The sequence below is a fragment of the Populus alba genome, chromosome 4 (assembly GCF_005239225.2).
Source record: "Populus alba chromosome 4, ASM523922v2, whole genome shotgun sequence".
NCBI lineage: Eukaryota > Viridiplantae > Streptophyta > Magnoliopsida > Malpighiales > Salicaceae > Populus > Populus alba.
The window spans coordinates 4,317,869-4,334,494 of record NC_133287.1 but is presented as its reverse complement, the minus strand read 5'-3'; the positions used below and the strand labels follow the sequence as shown (position 1 = coordinate 4,334,494).

Sequence of the window (16,626 nt, the reverse complement as noted above, 5' to 3'; positions counted from 1 at the left end):
GGAGGTTCTTGTATGGTTGTTTTTTATTTTAAAATATATTAATTTTTTTAATTTTAAGATTAAATTTTGATATTATTATATAAAAATTATTTTTTAGATTCTTATGAAATATCGTCTGTGCTGCATTCATAGCTCACATACAGATAATGATGATTTTGTTGGTGTCCTCTGATGACCTGCCTAGACTGTCTGAAACAGAAAATCTAAGTCATTTTAGGGCTATCCAGGATTCCATTTTATTTGAAATAAACAGACAGATTTTGTCGGAACCAAAGATGGATGCAGAAAGTACACGTAGAGGACCAGGGCATATTAAAATTAAAGTCCCTCGTTGATGTAGTAATTCTTGTTATTGCAGCTTTAAAAAACACACATTTAATTAAAATTATTGTAAATTCTTGCATGTAAAGTTTTAAAAATATCAATAAATAAAAAAGTAAGTTATTTTTTAATTTTAGAAAAATAAGATTTGTCAATCATTCGAGGAGGCGGTGTAAGGAAGCAGAATGCTACCTCAGCCTCAAATTCTCTCCCTTTTTTTTCAACTGATTGTGGACACTAGTTGACTCGAAGGAGACAACACTGTAAGTGAAAAGAAATGAAATGAAATGAAATAATACAGATTAGATTGCGAGGAGTAGCTAGGGTTCCTCCTGTTAATCCTCATAAAGAGGACGAGGCATGGATTAATGCCAATTATTAAAGGCAGAGAAATTTCCGAATCGAATTAAGATATACAAGCTTATCCACACTTTGTCCAGTCGAGGCATAATGACAAGCAGCAACCATTGCTTTTTACCAAAGGAAACAGCGATAATTGCCTAGAGGACCATAGTTTCATAGGGTAGAGTCAAAACTTGAGCAGGCAGAAGAGGAAGCAACATCATGATGGGAAAAACATGGATGTTTTGTGACTTTATAGGGCTCTCGACTCACTGATTTAGATCTTGAATACCGAATTCGACCAATTGGATCGATGCTCAAACAGACAACAGACTAGATTCGAAATGAAGATGAAAAGATAGGGAGCTAGCTAGTACCGAAAAGTTCCATAGCAGATGGCTAGCAACTCTCGAGCTTGGCAATATCCCATGATTTTTTACCACAAAAGCTATGCAAAATGCTCATGAAATACAAATGAGTTTAACTAGAAACTTCAACGGTAAACAAACAAGTGGAGGCCGGCCTCCTTTAGAAAAAGCAAAGAAAAAAAGAAAAAAAAACCCTCTGAAAAGCGTCTCTCTATTTCTACTCCCTGCTTCCTTGCTGCCATGAATGTGTTTTTTTGGCTACATCCTAAAATCTGGTTTACAGCAAACTAGAAGTTCATCTTTTTCGAGATTAACAACATAAATAAACATAAATAGATATGGATTTGTTTTTTAAAGTATTTTTTTATTTTCTTAAAAATATTCTTTTTAAAACGCTGCCCGGAACAAACACCAAACATGGCAACCGGAGTTCTACGGCCTTAAGAAACGCAGTAGGACATGGGGGAGATTTGGTAAATGGAAGGGGACAGAATAGACACACCCCCGGAAATACAGGGATCCGTACACCAACCCCCCCCCCTCTCTCTCTCTCTCTCGCCCCCCTTGTACTGCTACTAAATTTGTAAGCTGTTGTAGCATTTTTTAATCATTTCCTACTAGATTTAATATTTAGTATTATTTAGATGGACAGTGGTATTTAACTAAACAAACGCCTAACAAAAAGCAAAAGCACTTAAAAAAAGCAGAAAAGAAAGACAGCTTTATTAGTTCTCATTTCTCTCTCTCTCTGGCTCTGCTGCCACACATCGCATCCTTGCAGAGTGTTCACAGCATTGTAGCAGGCACTGCATCTCAGTTTTGCAGATCATGAGTAGCAACGACAACAACAAAGAGAACCCATAAAAAATTATAAAGGAAATAAGTAAAAAGATGAAATCTTTAATTTAATAAATTATTAACAGGAGTAACACAACCTTTAAAGCTTTTGATTTGATATGTTAAAAAAGCAGAGAGAGACAAAGAGAGTAAAAGGGCCTCTCTTTTTAAGAGTCTTGACTCCAATCTCCTTTTAAGTCATTACCAAAGTTGCACTATAATGCAGCCATGAAACCTCTCCTTGTTCACAAAAGCACTTGTCTTTTGATAAATCTTCATTATTGTTATCAACAACTTCTCCTTATTATTATTAGTCTTCAAGAGCTCTACACTATTCTTGTTCTTGTTCTCGTTGTTTTTGTTTAGGTAGGCTACATAGCTAAGGCAAAAAATGGTGGGTATGATAGATCTTAACACAACTGAAGAAGACGAAACAACACCATCTTGTGGGTCTTTATCTTCTCCATCATCGTCCTCTGCTGCTTCTGCTTTAAGTGCTTCTGGGTCTGGTACTTCTCCTGTTTGTTTGGAGCTTTGGCATGCTTGTGCTGGCCCACTAATATCTTTACCAAAGAGAGGGAGTATTGTTGTGTATGTCCCTCAAGGTCACTTAGAGCAACTTCCTGATTTGCCTCTTGGGATTTATGATCTCCCTCCTCATGTCTTCTGTAGGGTTGTTGATGTCAAGCTCCATGTAAGTCTTTATGTCATTTTGTATGTGTATGTTATCTGTGCGTTTTATTGATGGAATTGCTGTGGCCAAATGGGAGTTTTCTTTTTTTGAAAAAAATCTTCTATTTAACTGTTGGTGCTACTTGGTTTGAAAGGAAATCAAAGGGTTCCATTTTTGGTATTAGTTTTTTGCAATTGTGGAGAATTTGATTTGTAGTTGTTTAGCATTGTAAATGTGCGGATGCCTATTTATGTATTTGGTTGCTTTTAATTTTGTTCTGGTTTTTCTTTTGGGGAACTGGAGTGCTATATCTGTTAAGACAGATTTGTGGTAAAAATGTCGTTTTCCCCCCTTTTGGCAGGCAGAGGCAGCAAGTGATGATGTTTATGCACAGGTTTCTCTGGTTCCTGAGAGTGAGGTGGGTGTTGTTCTAATCTTACTCTAACTTCAATTGTTGATGGATGTAATAAGAACATCTAGTAAATTGAGCTTTTGGATGACAAATTTATAATATTACCAAGACCCCCAAAGGGAAAGTTTTCCTATTTGAGCTTATAATTGTGATTGGCTTAGTGATTCCAAAATGTTCAAGATATTAGATTCAATTCTTCATTTTACCAGAAATTAAATGGTTAATTAACAAACAGAATACTTATCACTTGTAAATAGGCACCATTCTTTGAATTCAAGTCCTGCATTTTAATTTTTTATTACTTTGTTGCCAATGGTGCATCTTTTGTTTTATTTCTCTTGATTTATTATGGTGTAACCTAAGATTCTTGAGATGGGGTTCATTTCGTCTCAAATTTTTTGTTGTGCACAGGAAATTGAGCAGAAGTTGAGGGAGGGGGTATTTGAGGGAGACGGTGAAGAGGAGGATGTTGAAGCCACAGTGAAGACAACAACACCGCATATGTTCTGCAAGACACTAACTGCTTCTGATACCAGCACTCATGGAGGCTTCTCAGTCCCTCGTCGAGCTGCTGAGGACTGCTTCCCTCCTCTGGTAAACAACAATGCATTTTTTTTTATTCCTGTTCTTTGATAACCTTTCATGTGTGATTTCAACTTGTGACCAACTTACTTTCTTGGCTCAACTTCGGATGTTATTGACTCAATTGTACTCTTACTGCAGGATTATACTCAACAAAGGCCTTCGCAAGAGCTTGTAGCAAAGGATCTGCATGGCTCTGAGTGGAAGTTTCGACATATCTACAGGGGTATGCTCGAGGCAATATCACTTGCATTTTCAGATTCATTACTTTAGTCTGTCTCTCAAATGAAAAATAATATCTTGCTGACTGTGATTTTATATATTTCCCTACCCCTGTTTGATTCTTGAGTTTGCATTTTCCTTCTTGGTTTGAGCAGGTCAACCTCGGAGACATTTGCTCACTACTGGATGGAGTGCGTTTGTCAATAAGAAAAAACTTGTCTCTGGGGATGCTGTGCTCTTTCTCAGGTATAAATCTCTTTTCTTATCAATAGGATATTCTAAGCCCGACTTGATGGTTCTTCATTGGTATCTTCCATCAGGGGTGAGGATGGAGAATTGAGACTGGGAGTTCGAAGAGCAGCACAAGTTAAATGTGGTCCTACTTTTCCGGCTCTTTGGAATCAGCAGTTGAATCAGAGCTCTCTTGCGGATGTAGCTAATGCTATTTCTATGAGAAGTGCTTTCCGCATTTACTACAATCCAAGGTATTTTTCTTCCTGTTTCATATAATGTTGGTAGGAAAATATGTAGCCTATATTTTGATTTCAGTAGATGAAACTTTTGGAATGAATTGCACTGGTAGAGTGCTTGCATGCAAATTATCAGTGGGAAATTTTTATGAGGTTTTTGCAGCATCTTTCAATCATTCCAGTGACTCGAAAATATTTAGTTTTGGCACATGTTGTGCTCTTTATACATCTTTATATGTGACTCTTATTGTTAAGATATTGGTCGCACTACAAGCTTCAAAATCTGAGTCATTTACTTTCCATTATGGGTTCCATACAGCTACTGCAGTGCAATTTATTTGAACATTCTCAGAAAATAGAAAACAAATAGCATCCAAGTCTTTTCCTCCAATAGCTCTTTTGCATTTCTCATCATCTGATACCACCTTTAATGGTGATGTCGTCTCCAGTGTTCATTTTGCTTGTCATCAAAGTTCTTAACCTTCTATTGCGTGTAACACCACCTCAAAGGTATTCCCATTGTTGCCCGCCATGTTTTACTTCTTACCAAAACAGTCGCTTCAGAATCCAGATTGGTATGTCTAACAAGTTGATAACTCTCTTCCAAAATCCTGTGTAACTCACCAAAGTGCTCCCTGTTCCCTCAAGCTGTTGTAGTATTTACCCATGACTTGAGCATACACTGGAACTCAATTGCTTATTGAGTTTCTCTCTGGATGGGTGGATTATGAGCCATTGTCTTTCAAAATGTAAAATTTTAGTGCGCAATATGATACAGTTTATGGAGAAAAATTTACCCTTTCTAGATACTGACCATAAGGGGATTGTGTATAACACTTCTTAATGCTTTTCTGAAGAGTAAAAGTAAAAAACTTACTCAACATCCTTTATTACAATTATAGTCAATCACATCCCTTAACAAATTCTATTCAGCTTTGAGATTATGTATTTGACTTAAATTTTACTGGGTACTCTTAAGAACAGTTTCTTAGTTTCTGCTTTTGCTACCAATACTTCATTTACTATGTTTTTTTATTACTTTCTTCATTCTTATTTTCAAGTGCAAATTTGAACTTTGTAGGGCCAGCTCATCAGAGTTCATTATACCTTTCAATAAGTTCTTGAAGAGCCTTGACCAATCCTTTTCTGCTGGAATGAGGGTCAAAATGCGTTTTGAAACTGAAGATGCAGCAGAAAGAAGGTTTGCCATCCATGGGCTTGGAGCTTCTAACTAACTATGTTATCTAAATACTTCATTTACATACCAATACTTTTTCGCAGATATACTGGACTAATAACTGGAATCAGTGAGCTAGATCCTGCTAGATGGCCTGGTTCAAAATGGAAATGTCTATTGGTATGTAATTGTTGAAAAGTATATTTTATAAGATTTACTTTCAAGTTCCTAAATGTTTGTGGAAAACCTGTAGTGATACAAATAAGGTTCGTTTTGAGATTTAGTTGTGGGGATGCTCTTAGACTTGGGTTTGCTTTTTTAGGCTCTAAGTATTTTTCTGTCTTTCTCTTGTCACTTTTGATGCATTATTGCCTCATCCTCAGTCTTTATTTGTCTCGAGTGTGGAAGATCTACAGAACTGAAATAATATGTATAGCTTGCAAAGGTCATGATGCTTTTCTACCTTTCATCATGGGACCTTTCTTGTGTTCTTCAGTGTCTAACCAATAATTAATGTCTTGGTTTTTCTCCATGGTATTTTCCTGTTGCTCTGTAGTAGGTACTTTGGAATGATGATATGTTCTATATTCATTATTATTACTGAATATCACATATTTAAAGAATTTTTTCAATAATAGAAATGTAGGTGTAATTTATTTTGCTTGGTGAATTTAAAAATGGGATATTTGTATATTTTCCTGCTTGCCAATCTGGGCTTGGGGTTTTGCTTTGTTTTCTCTTCTTCTGGATTCTATCTGTGCTCTTGCAACTAAGCTTTCCTATCATAAAGCATCTTTACAATTTTTGACTTTTCATGTGTCATGACTATTTATATATTTTTCGATTGTATCCTTGTTTTGTCAGGTAAGGTGGGATGATATGGAGGCTAACAGACACAGCAGGGTTTCTCCTTGGGAAGTTGAGCCTTCTGGTTCTGGTTCTGGTTCTATTTCTAGTCCCAATACCTTTATGGCACCTGGTTTGAAGAGAAGCAGGTCTGGATTGCCTTCATTGAAGGCAGAATTTCCAATCCCTGGTAGGATCTGCTTTCCCTCTGCAAATGCATCACCATATCCTATCCCTATTTTTTCTTTTCTTTGTGCAATGTTCTTGACTAATCTGCATGTTTTTCTAACAGATGGGATTGGAGCATCAGACTTTAGGGAATCTTCAAGGTTCCAGGAGGTCTTGCAAGGTCAAGAAATTATGAGTTTTAATACTCTTTATGATGATGTTGATGGTCAAAATCAGCACCCATCTGAAATAAGGAGTCGGTTTCCTGGTTCACATGGATCTGGGATTGCTGCAATAGGAAGTGGTATCAGAGGCTCAATTCCCACTTCTGAAAATTCCTTTAAAGGCATAGGCTTTAATGAATCTTATAGATTCCATAAGGTCTTGCAAGGTCAAGAAATATTTCCTCGCTCACAATATAGAAGAATTCCAAATGCTAACAAGGCTCGTGAAAATTGTGGTCTTGGACTCTCTGATGGTGTTCAAAGGTCAAGCTCAAGAAATGGATGGTCTCCCATGATGCAGGGCTATAATACTCAAATGCGACCTCCTACACAAGTATCATCACCATCATCAGTGTTGATGTTTCAGCATGCTAGCAATCAAGTGTCAAACCCAACGTCCATTTTTAATTCCAATGATCACGAGGAGCAGACAACCAACACTCAAAGTTGGTTTTATCCTGAAACGCATGGGGGAAAATTCAAGCTGTCCTCACATTCTGACCCTGGTCTAAGAGGAGACAGCCAATGCAGCACGAATCCTTATGTTCTTTCCCATGAGCATCTTCAGCATGGCATTTCACAACCTGTTGTAGCTCAATCAGCCTTTAGGAGTCAAGATATGGAGTTGTGCAAAAGCAGCTGCAGGCTCTTTGGTTTCTCATTGACTGAAGATAGACATGTTGTCAACAAGGAAGACAATATTGCTTCAATAACTTCTCCATTGAATCCTGAACCCTCTTTTCTGCCTCGAGTTGGAGAACAGCTCCATCCAAAGCCTCCAGCAATAAACAATGCAGTTGGGAGCAGTTGTACCAAAGTAAGTGGCCTCTATTCTATTAGAAACTAGCTTTTTGCTAGTTCATATAGCACATTTCAAGCATGAAAAAGTTGTAGGTTCACAAGAAAGAGTGTAGTAGGCAGGGCAACTGATCTTTCTAAATGTGATGGGTATATGAGTCGCATGTAAACGAGGTATTTAAAACAACCAAGCCTCAACCCAAACTACTATATGGATCCTTTGCAGCATTTAGCTCGATCATAAACTAGTTGATGGGCATTTATTTGTTCTGAAAGGGTTTGACTGGTTTAATGTTGGATTTGATAGTTTACTAGGAAACTTGGATCTTTACATGATGGATTTTATGGGCAGTTGGTGCCTTTTTGCTACTGTTGCCAATGCTATTTGCTCTTGTAGAGCTTTGTGCACGAGTATAAAACCTCTGTGACTGCAAGCCTTGCCACTCAATTGGGCAAACTTCAGTATGATTGGTGCAAAAGTTAAGGGTGGCATCGTGTGCTTTTAGGTTGGTACTTGATACTGTATTAGTTTCAGTTTAGATCCGTAAATTAATTTCAGGATCAAGTTAGATGGGTGTTTATGGTCTTATTTACTGACTATGGTGTATTAGCATTATTTAATCGATTCATTAACTCTTCATTTTCATGCTAATTTCTCACCTGTTTGAGTCAATCTGTGATCTCGTTGGAATCTCTGGCATTGTTTTGCAGGCAATTCTGCAACATCATCCCGAAAATTATCGTATATACTAATGAAGACCCTGTTGATGCATCTGAGGCTGCGCAAGGGAATGCCTCCAGTTGCTTGGATTCATACGTATTAGCTTGTGTGAAAGAATGTAACTAATCTCCCAAGGCAACTCGGTTATATCCTAATTCCGTTGACTATGCGACAGATTCTGTTTGTACTTCGTACTAATATATTAGGTTTCCCATGATAACCCTCCTTCAAGAATGATCTATTCATACTTGCTTGGCTCAGTCCAATTTGGACCAAATTGTTGTTGTAATAGCGCCTGATACTTTACAAGGTTGTTATCTCTCAATATATTGTCTTCTATGCATGCGAGCCTGCTAGATTTTGAATTACTCTGTTCTTGTTTGTTTTTCCCTGTACATGTTTCTTCTTGTTTCCATCTGAGATCAGCTGTAGTAAGTACTCCTGGAACCCAAATGACAAATGACTGGAAGGTACTCTGATATCTATAACAAACGCAAAGGCACTTCTTGCAGAATAAAAGTTGGAGCCTGCACTGTATTCATACCCCTGCTTCTGAACAGCAACGCAGCTGTGTGATTATGATGCCCATGAGGTTCAAACGAACCGAGTATCAAGATATAAGATGCATGCATGCATTGTAGAAGTAGGTGGAGCTTGTTGTTGACGGTCCTCCTATTGTACAAGGAAAAAGTTCCAACAGTAACTATTGTAGCTTGTGACTTTTCACCTTTCATATTTTCAACAACACTGACCGAAGACTCATGAAAATGCCCCCAGCACCATTAGTTTGCATTAGTTTTAACCATGCGGTCGTTGGTACAATTTGTGATTTCGACATGTTGGACCTGTTCGCCAAATTTAACATATCTTGAATTACTAGAGGATCGGGACTTCTCATGTGAATTTCAACCGCCCCAATATATACAAATCTGAACTTGGAGAAGATGGTTTCAGACTACAACAAGAATACTCCTGTTCTAGTTGCTTGATAGGATTATATTGTTACCCTGGTAAATTTGACCTGGCTAACATAGGCCAGAGGCAAAACCATAGGAAAACACTTCAAACCTCATCATCATCATTATTATTATTATTACTACTACACAGGAGATGTTTGAACTTTGCTTCCGCATTGCCAAACAGTACTTTAAAAAGGATGTAAGAACTCCGAGTCCAATGACCAGTACCGTTGAGGTATTGCCTGAAGGGCATGGCATTGAAAAGGGTTTCCTTTGACTCAATGGTGATGTGGAGTTATCAATATGTGAAACTGATTCAACTATTTGGACCATATAATTGAGCAGAGAGAAATAATGTTGGTCAGTGAAATATGATGCTTGATATTTCCTTCGGTTACGTCTTGAAAGGACCTTTGCTTATTTTGCATGTATCTGAAAAGGAAGAAGATTGCAAATGATATTCTTTCTTTGAATGATGAAGACTACCAACGATTCAATATTTGAAAGTATCTCCAAAGCTGATGAACTAATAGACTTCACAGCCGCAAAGACAAACCTGGTGGCTTGGCTGCCCGGCTAAGTCAATCGGTGACGTACATGCTTGGAGGCGGCAAGAGTCTCTGGGCCTAGAGCAAGTCAAAACTTTCATATCTTAATTTAACCAAAGTGTAAATGTTGAGATTATTAAAGTATAAAACATGACAGAAAGAGGTGCCATAAATCTAAGAACCTGAGAGCAGGGGTGGCCGGCACTGCCCGGCCCTGCAAACCTAATGCCCTGTCTCCGCCCCTGCCTAAGAGTCTACTTTTGCTTTCTGATTACGCGCAAAGTCGCCCTTCGCTTTCCCACCTAAGAACTAATATGAACGGAGTCAGAATATTTTAAATGAGTTGGCAAATTAATTAATAAATATTATATTATGTAAATATAAATTAAAAATTAATTTGAAACAAATATATTAACTCATACAAAATAAAATTAATTTAAAAATACTTTTAAAATAAAAAAACTTACATTATAATTATTCTCTTTAAATTTTTATAATAATAAAATTCAGTTCAGTTATATAATAATTGTAAATTTTTCATATAAAATTTATAATAAAATACACATTAATTTCATCAAAACTCATTTTCACATTCCATTACCATGTAACATGTTGTACATAAAACATGTATATAGATCATGATTGATAGTTTAAATTTATTGTGATTAATTATTTTTAAAAACAAAAAAATAATTCTTTTTTTTTTATAAGAAAAAACCAACTTTTAATTTTGTAAATATCAATCTTTACTCACCAGCAACAATTGAAATATTTGTTTGTTCATCTTGTAAAAAACTTTAATTTTATACTATAACTAATTCAATTAAAAATAATATAACTTTTAATTAATTCAAATCAATATCTATTATTCAAAAAAAAAATTAAAATAATCAAAAAAAAATTAAGGGGGAAATTGCCCCCTTAATCTCCTAACTGAATATGAATGAAAGGTTCTGATATTTCATCGTGGTCTATATGTGAAAAATTTGCCCTTCTAATTTCCACGTAAAGTATATTTGGAATATAGTTAGTACCCTAATTAATAAATCAATTATCAAAAATACTGTTCAAACCTATGCTTAAGCAAATATGGGATAGAGAGGGTTCATTAATGGTAGTTCATCATGTAATTCAAAACCTAATAATGAGCCTACCAATAAACCTAAATAAGAGCTCTCCTTTTCTTTTTCTTTTTTTAATCTTTTTTCTACATTGCATTTCTTCAAAAACCATATCTTATATAAAAAGAGTATTCGCATTGCTATCATATGCTAGAACTTTTTTTTTTTTGGGATTTGAGGAAACTTCATTTATAAAAAGCGTACTTTATGAATTCAGGTGAGCAAGTAAAACTCCGACTATTCCAGATTTTTTATAAAAGTATACGTCTTAATTCGAACTTCGAAATTTATTATGCAGATTTCAAGTCTTTTACCATCACACTGCGTAGACTATATACTAGAACACCTTTAAGAGTTTCCATGATTTAAGTTATTTTTTTCATTATTATTATAATGTAATAAATATTATTGTATTACCCAAGAGGGCCAAGACTCACTTTTGAAATAAAAACTACTTGTAGAGTTTTTTTTTTCTCTATGAACATCTAATCGAAGATATTATTTAGCAGTTAATTGAACCAAAATTTATACGAATTTGACTAGTCCTCAAGAGGTGATTGTAAAGTGAAAACGAAGTCTACAATAGTGAAAGTACATCACAATTGAATGGCCTGGGACCGTTCTACTACTTGACATTTCAGCATACACGTCTCTGATTCCGTACCCACGCGGTTTGTCAGAACTGGTGCAACGATTTCAAAGAACCACGCTCCGAGGACCCAGAGTTTGTCTGGCGGCCTGTCTTCACTTCCACCTGAAATATATAGAGCAAGCACAAAAGAGAAACACAGAGTTCTGACATGGAAAACGAATCCTCTAGTGTTATTTATCTCTTCTTGTACAGAACATAGGCTACTCAATTGAGGATCCGATATCACTCACAAGAAAGAAAGTAAGAAAGAAAGAAAGAGATATTCGTGTGCGAGATCATGGCTGTAGAAGCAAAAACACTTGAAGAAACACCAACATGGGCTGTGGCTACTGTTTGCTTCTTTTTGATATTAATATCCATCTTTATTGAGTTTTTGCTCCATCTTTTAGCTAAGGTACGTACATATAACACCCAGAATTTGACATGCAACTACGCAAGAATATTGATCAACCACCTCTTTCGAAATACAAGCATGCTCATAATTTTATCGTCTCCGTTGATCATTTGGTATTGACTTCCCACTTCTTTATGTTCTTGGGGACACAGTATTTCAACAAGAAAAGGAGGAAGTACCTCATTCAGGCTCTGTACAAGATCAAAACAGGTGATCGTGCACTGCAAAATAGAGATAAAACAGGAAAAATAATTTCTCACAGATTGCTATCTTGCTAGTTCATCACCAAACCTAAACCTTCATTAATTTTTGTTTGTATAGAGTTGATGCTGCTGGGTTTCATCTCATTGTTGATGACTATGTTGGAAAAGCCAGTTGCAAAAATATGTATCCCAAAGAGTGCTGGCGAAACCTTTCTTCCCTGTGGTAGCGTGGATTCAAGTGATTGGAGTGAACAAGAAACCAAATGTTCAGAGCAGGTATAATTTTGTACACCCATTTTTACATATCCTTGAATAATTTAGAAGAACAATCTTTAAAACTAATGTTTATTTCGACTGGATTCTTGAACAGGGAAAGGCTTCTTTGTTGTCCACGGAAGGTATGACGCAACTCCGCTACTTGATTTTTGTGCTGGCTTCCTTCCATTCTCTGTCAAGCATTCTCACATTCGCCTTAGGGATGGCCAAGGTAAATTTTACCTTTTATTTTCATGATCATTTATTCTTTTGTTAGAATAAATTTGATAATTTAAGTTCTTGAATTGAAAATAATTTTTTTGATATAATATTAAATTTTAATAACTAAATGATAATAAGTTTGAATTTTATTAATTTTATTTATTTGATAAAAATTAGTTTGTGTAAATTTTAAATTCAAAATTTTTTAACTTGCGAGTATATATTAAAAAATAATATAAATTATATCTTTAAATTTCTAACTTTTTTTAAGTTGAAGATATTCTTTATCTTGTACTATCAAAATTTCCCATTTTACAATTTTGATGTTTCCATAATCTATTATTAAGATTTTTACTCTCGAGAACAAAATCGATTAAAGAAAGCCCACCAAAAAGAAAAAGGAATGGAAGTTGTCCTTAAACATTCACCACGTAGACGTGTGAACTTGACAAACCTTAGTTCAAGTGATTTTGAAATCGGAAAGTTGGACTTGTTTTTGAAAATTTGCATTTTGCTTTCAGATGAGAAGATGGGAATCATGGGAGGCGGAGACAAGGACACTGGACTATCAATTTTCAACAGGTAAGATTAAATATTAATGGCCGCGTTATTCTTTCTGGGACCCTTTTAATTTTGTTTCACCCAGGAATTATGGCCTAAAAAATTCATCATTAAATCGAAAATATCTTACTTGATAAATCAGGAACGGTTTATTATTATTTTTCTTAAAATGATATTGTTTTTTTATTTTAAATTAAATATTAAAAATATGTGTTCTTGAATTGACTTGGTCAACCTGCATCAATGAACTCGTTACCCGGCCTGGGAAATGTTTAATAACTTTGTCTTAGGAATATAAAAGAAAGCAACACGACCAGATGAGCTACTGAATTGTTGAAGTTTGTTTCTTATCTTGCTGTTACTGATCATATACAGATCCCAGGAGATTCCAACTCACTCATCAAACATCATTTGGGAAGCGGCATTTGAGATATTGGAACGAAAACTCAGTTCTTCGCTGGCCGGTTAGTTAAAGAAAAAGGAAAAGAATGTTAGATCATGTTTAAATTCTATCTGCTTATTTCTGTAATGTTGTTGTTTTGCCAATCTTTTGCAGGCATGTTTCCTCAGACAGTTCTATGGTTCTGTCTCCAAAGTGGATTATTTCACACTCAGACATGGATTTTATCATGGTAGTACCAACCTCAACTAGTTTAAAATAGGGACAAAGTTACAGAGGAAGGATAATGAACAATTCTCATCAACTCAAACTGGTGTTTTTTGTCTGCTCTTTATGCAGGCCCATTTTGATCAAGACAACAACTTCGATTTTCACAAATACATTAGAAGAGCTTTGGATAAAGACTTTGGTGTGGTGGTGGGGATAAGGTAGCCATCCTGACGATAAAAAATAATTTCCAATCTTGAAAGCTCACTATAAACACATTAAACCCAAACATTGGAAACTTAATTATTTGCCTAAATTTCTGTTTTTGCAGTTTCTGGATTTGGATGTTTGCTATTTCTTTCATATTCTTCAATGCACACAGTATGTTCAAATACACGCTCACTTCATTTATCAGATTCTATGTATACCTGAATACCCTGTCAAAAGTTTATAGCTCTTAACTTTTTGTCTATGTATGCGTGTAGAATTTTACAGTTATTACTGGCTTCCATTTATTCCATTAGTGGTAAGTAAATCGACTCCAATAATTACTGATATTCTTAAAAAAGATTCAAGTAATTGTGCATGAAGAACCTGTATGTTGAACTTGGTGTTGTGTTTTGCAGATGTTGTTGCTGGTTGGGACAAAACTACAAGCCATCATAACTTTAATGTGCTTAGATAGCCATGATAAATCTCACGTTGTTAAAGGAACTTTACTTGTTAGGCCTAGTGACCATCTCTTCTGGTTTGGTAGGCCTAAATTGCTTCTCCAACTCCTACATTTCATATCGTTTCAGGTCACTCTTCAATCCCTTAACCAATTTTTCCTTTTTTTTTTTTTTCGTTAAAACAGCACAGCAATTCTGTATATGTAAAGATAAAGAAAAGAAAAACTCTATATATGTGGCTGTTTGAATCTATTCTAAATTGTATTTTGGGCTTTGCAGAACTCCTTTCAACTGGCATTCTTCACATGGACTTGGGTAAGCATTCATCGGTGATTTATTGTTTAAATTTTCTTCTATTAGTTTGTTTGGAGGACGAAAAATTCCAGTTCTAATGGTGCTTCAAAATTCAGTACAAATTTGGGTTTAGATCATGCTTCCACCGGCGAACTGAAGACATTGTCATAAGGGTTGTCATGGGAGTGTTGGTACACTTTCTCTGTGGCTATGTGACATTACCTCTATATGCTTTGGTCACCCAGGTATGCATCTGCATATGTTTATGATCACCAGATCCTATATAGCTTAAAACAATTTCATAGCATACAGAAAACACGTGATTAACCTAGAACAGCTACCATTACAGCGCGGTTATTCAACTAACTGTGATTATATATTCAAGAATTTGATCCTAAATGTGACTTGCAAAACAGATGGGTACATCAATGAGGCCAGCTGTGTTCACAGAAGATGTGATTGAAGGGCTGAAAAGATGGCGAGCGAAGGCTAGGAAAAACCTGAAAAATTCCTACTCAGCCCGCCCCTCCCTTGACACTTCACTTTCCCTTGACTCTTCACCTTCTTTCAGCCTCCATTCCAGACCCGAATAATCCATTGGACAGTGATCACGCTGCTGTTGAAGTATCGGAGGAAGCAGAAGACAATGCTGAGCAGCCTCAGGAGCTTAAAAAAAGTGGTTTATTTGAAGGTTTTGATGTGAGCAACGCGGTACACCCTATAGAAAAAGAGAGCGATTCATGAGTACTCAGCAGCTATAACGCCCTTTTTGCTACAATAGACTCTGTTGGCCGATTGATTGTACAGCTTTTATTTGTTATTGTTCCTTCATTTCTTCTATGCTTCTCTTATACTGAAGCAATATGGTGTATGTTTTTTCTGTACAAACTAGGCAATTTTGTATTCTCCCACAGATGTATATTTCAAGTTTGTTGTTAAGTAAATGTTACGGCCTTTTTATGCTCGAATTGCCCTTGTAAGTGTAGAGGAGGTATTTTGACTGTATAACATGTCTTTAAATATCTTCTTCTTCTCGCCATCATCTTCCTTTTGAGTTTTGCTGGAAAAAAACACAAAGCAAAAAAAGGTATGAGAGATGATGCTATGGAGGGGAACAATCATTACATTTCTAATATTCTGAAGCACTCTTTTATTCCTTCCCTTTACAGGTATGAGAGTCTTCTGATTCGCTTCTTCTAAAAGAATAAAATAAAATTAATTGAAAAATATAAAGTTTACATAAAACATATTTTAAAAAGACTTGAGGAAAAAGTTTAATTAGGGAACACCAATTAGATATCTAAATATATGCAAATTAATAGAGAAAAATCTTAAAGCAATTGCCTTTATATTCTATTAGTTAATCAAACAACAAAACCATATAATAAAAGAATGTGATGAAATATCATGATCAAAACCCCAAAGGGACCATAGATTTCTAGCAATTGAAAGCTAAAATTTTCAAGATTATATGATGTAAGAAGCATAACAAGTTGAAGAAATCAAAACTTAAAAAAAAGTTCAGAAACCAAAATTCAAGAACTGCTTTATTTATTTATTTATTTATTATCTTTTGTTTGTTGTTGATAAGAAACAAGATTTCTTGAACCCATTGTATTTTCCTCTTGGTTCTAGCTAAAGGCTCTTACAAATATTGATGATAAAAACTCTTGGATAAGACTCCCTTGGGTCTTTTCTTCTTTAGCATTATTTATTGTCACCTTCTGTATTTTAAAATACTCATCTCATAAACTATGCTCATCTCATGGCTCGGCTTCAAGGTTTGACAGATTAATTAACAAAAAATAAAAATAAAAGGTTTTTATTGTACTACTCACAAAATACCATTCACTTGAATGATATTTTGTTTCTTTCTTTGGGATTGATCTTCATAATGTTTTTATTTTACTTTTTATGAGGTTATTCTAGTGTCATGATCTATACTCTAGGTTTGACCGGTTAACTCAAGTTTTTTTTC

At 35.4% G+C, this 16,626-nt stretch overlaps 1 protein-coding gene, 1 long non-coding RNA gene and 1 pseudogene across 3 annotated transcripts; 2 read left to right on the top strand and 1 right to left on the bottom strand.

Annotated features, from left to right (window-relative positions):
* The first annotated feature begins 1,716 nt into the window (after positions 1 to 1,716).
* LOC118033043 (auxin response factor 3) lies at positions 1,717 to 8,529 on the top strand. 2 transcript variants are annotated; one of them, XM_035037881.2, is made up of 12 exons: positions 1,717 to 2,562; positions 2,903 to 2,959; positions 3,365 to 3,547; positions 3,677 to 3,761; positions 3,913 to 4,003; positions 4,078 to 4,242; positions 5,309 to 5,428; positions 5,509 to 5,584; positions 6,269 to 6,440; positions 6,543 to 7,459; positions 7,838 to 7,946; positions 8,152 to 8,529. In XM_035037881.2, exons 1-11 carry the CDS (start codon positions 2,260 to 2,262, stop codon positions 7,922 to 7,924), a joined length of 2,256 nt encoding a protein of 751 aa, XP_034893772.1. In that variant the 5' UTR covers positions 1,717 to 2,259; the 3' UTR covers positions 7,925 to 7,946; positions 8,152 to 8,529. The 2 variants fall into 2 exon arrangements, with proteins under 2 accessions (XP_034893772.1, XP_034893773.1); XM_035037882.2 differs by lacking the exon at positions 7,838 to 7,946 and having other exon boundaries at positions 1,718 to 2,562.
* A 136-nt stretch (positions 8,530 to 8,665) lies between these two features.
* On the bottom strand, positions 8,666 to 9,958 carry LOC118033042 (uncharacterized). The gene is made up of 3 exons (XR_004684762.2): positions 9,851 to 9,958; positions 9,677 to 9,746; positions 8,666 to 9,552 (listed from the first exon to the last, which is right to left on the bottom strand). It is a non-coding gene; the product is annotated as an uncharacterized lncRNA (long non-coding RNA).
* A 1,471-nt stretch (positions 9,959 to 11,429) lies between these two features.
* On the top strand, positions 11,430 to 15,616 carry LOC118033041 (MLO-like protein 12; annotated as a pseudogene).
* Positions 15,617 to 16,626: the final 1,010 nt, after the last annotated feature.

Excerpts from the sequence above, each read along its gene's own strand:
- LOC118033043 (XM_035037881.2), top strand. The coding sequence starts at position 2,260 with ATGGTGGGTATGATAGATCTTAACACAACTGAAGAAGACGAAACAACA. Across the intron at positions 5,585-6,268 it reads CAAAATGGAAATGTCTATTG|GTAAGGTGGGATGATATGGA; the intron begins GTATGTAATTGT and ends TTGTTTTGTCAG. Across the intron at positions 7,460-7,837 it reads TTGGGAGCAGTTGTACCAAA|AGCTTTGTGCACGAGTATAA; the intron begins GTAAGTGGCCTC and ends TTGCTCTTGTAG.